At 35.9% G+C, this 2816-nt stretch overlaps 1 protein-coding gene across 1 annotated transcript; it reads right to left on the bottom strand.

Moving 5' to 3' along the window:
* Positions 1-435: 435 nt before the first annotated feature.
* Positions 436-2325, bottom strand: LOC125680009 (toll-like receptor 6). Its single transcript, XM_048919456.2, has one exon. It carries the CDS (start codon positions 2323-2325, stop codon positions 436-438), a length of 1890 nt encoding a protein of 629 aa, XP_048775413.2.
* Positions 2326-2816: the final 491 nt, after the last annotated feature.

Below are 2816 nucleotides of genomic sequence, written 5' to 3'. Positions count from 1 at the left end.
GTACATCTTTTATTATATGACCAGCTTCGATATTCATATACACATTTCATTTAGGACGTTGAGTATATAATAGAGTTAGATATGGATTGTGGTACTTGTGGTTGTGATTGACTACAAGTATATACATGAATGTAGAGTTTATCTCTTTGGTCTAATGTTATAGCTATCTAGCCAGTTGTACTCGAGCTGCCTTTCTTCTTTGACAATGTGAATGTTTCTCCTCAAATAAATCTTGCAATTTGTTTCAAAACAATTGAACCAGAATCCGATGGACATCATGGAATAATTTTATGGATTTCATTGACTCACATACGTTGAATATTTCGGCTTTGTGAAATTTCAATGAAATAAACGTATGGTGTATATTATTATGAATTGATTTACATGTATTTTGAAACTATTTTTTGTCTTTCCGAAATGATTACATAGTGATTTTCAAGCAATATCAATCTTTTTCTGTCGGTGCTTGCAAGACAACGAATATACTAATCTATCAAGAAAGATTGCGTCGTCTTTTCTGATATAAGTGAACGTTTTTAAACAAGCTTGTAACACCTTTGGCATTTCATTCACTGATATCTCTTCAAACATAACCACCACTAGATGGCGTGTCTTTTCACTGATACTCTGTCGAAGAGCTTCCTCAAATTCATAAAGGCAGTAGCTACTATCTAAAAAATTCTTCGACACAATTACAATGGTATGTCTACTGCTTTCAATACTATTTATGATATTTTCAGTTATTGTTTTACCCGCCATGAAGTCCCTATGGTGTAGACAAAATTTAAAATTTTTCAGACCTTCAACGGAATCTTCGAACACACGTTTGACCCATTCATGGTCTTCGTTGCTATAAGAGACAAAAGCATCAAAAGTTTTGTCTTCACTTGTCTCGTCTTGTTGACAAGACAGTAAAATGTTATGCCTTGTGTACATTAAAATCTGAATTTCTCGTCGAAACCTCACAAAAACAACAAAAATTCCAAGAAGGACGGCAGCGAATATACTAAGAGGAACTATTGCTTCTACAAGAACGGTTTTTGTCAAAGCCAAGTCACTTTCACACATAAGATGACTTTCCTGTAGATCTATCAGACGCGTTCTGTTCAAATGTTTTGGATAAGCACATTTCATTTCTCTTATAAAATTATAAGGCAGATATTCTGGTCTGCTCCATTTCCTGCTGTCCTTCACAAAGATGATTAGTTCTTTCATGTCTTCGGTACATGAACAATTTAGCGGATTGTGACTGAAGTTTATGAATAGATTTTGTTTGTGAATTAATCGTTCTAGGGAATCGACTTGTAATTCCGTGATGTTGTTGTGGGTAATATTAACCTTCAATACAGTCCCATTCCTCAGAGAAACTCTATTATCATCGCGAATCTCAACTGTTTGTATATTGCAGTGGGAAAGATCCAGCGATTCTAATTTGGGAAAGTATTCATCTAATTTATCAAACAGATCCGAAATTGAACTGATGTCTGTGTAAGAAAAATTCAACATCTTCAGCACCGGGTACCAAGATCTCTCCGTCTTAATGTTAATATAAAATTTACTAGGGTGTGGATTTATACTGTAATCATATATTTGCATTTTCTGGTAGTTACAAATATGTTCTATTTTAAGCATGTCGTTATGCATCTTCTGACCGTCTCTGGGGACGGGGTCTTTGCTATTGTTGTAATTGTCCTCATCTTGTCCAACCAAACTGTAGTACCGCGAGAGGGAGTCGCCGAAGTTGTATGTGACATTGCTTTGAATTCGTGTTATAACACTTTCATCATTTCCACAATGACAATCCTGCGTGACGTTTGCTATAGTCCTACTCAAATGAAGGACTTCGAAAATATCTGTCATTATCACTACATTTGTTAAGTTCATGAACTCCATCTCATCCGGAAATGACGTCACTACTTGATGCATACAATCATTGTAAAAGTCCTCGATGATACAATTATACACCTGCATTCCTTTGAGGTTTTTTGCCTTGGCTGGCCAGATGAGTGATATATTGGCTCCGTTCAAACATTCTACGTCAAATTTATATTTCATACGGCGATACATAATGAAGTCCCTCAGCACTTCAAAATTCCAGCGTCCCGAATTTGAGGTGTCGATGTTGCACTTAAAAGCTAGTACATTAGTGTTGAGATTTTTCTCTGTACAGAAGTCTTCCCATCCTGGCGGCAGAGGAGGCGTTGTGTGTTCAGTAAATGTCACAGATTGGTTTGATTTCTTGACGGTCATTTCTGCTTTATGTAACTCCTTGACTGTTTGTCCACTAAAATCTGTCAAGGCTGCAGCAGAAAACACAAACTTCATTAGAATTACTTCGACAAAGTAAAACATTTTGAATATGCTGATTTCCATCCCAATAAGGAATGGAAAGAAAATTTTTGTTACGACTCGTGGTGAAATGCTCAAGAGAATGAGCAGAAAGTGTTATGAAATCTGGGGTTGTTTTTTTTTTTAAAGATAATTAATTTAGAATGTTTGTGTGTCATTGGTGGCATGTCGATTCATATATCATGTCAGTAAGGTAATTGTGTAATCTGCCCACGGACGAAAGAGAGAGAGAGAAGAGAGAGAGAGAGAGAGAGCAATTAAATTGCATTACTGGATGAGTAACACACAATTATGTAACAGACAAGACAAACGATCATAATTGTAATGAAGTAAAATACAAAACTACATACGTATAAAAGGTGGACGGATTTGATTTAGCAAAATACAACGAAAAGCAAGTAAATGATTCAGAAATAGTCTTAATCCTGTTGATGGTCACACATCTTCACATACGTGTACCGCGGTGT

Source organism: Ostrea edulis, chromosome 2 (genome assembly GCF_947568905.1).
Source record: "Ostrea edulis chromosome 2, xbOstEdul1.1, whole genome shotgun sequence".
In the NCBI taxonomy this organism is placed as follows: domain Eukaryota; kingdom Metazoa; phylum Mollusca; class Bivalvia; order Ostreida; family Ostreidae; genus Ostrea; species Ostrea edulis.
The sequence above is the reverse complement of the archived record's forward strand: the minus strand, read 5'-3'. Positions and strand labels throughout refer to the sequence as shown.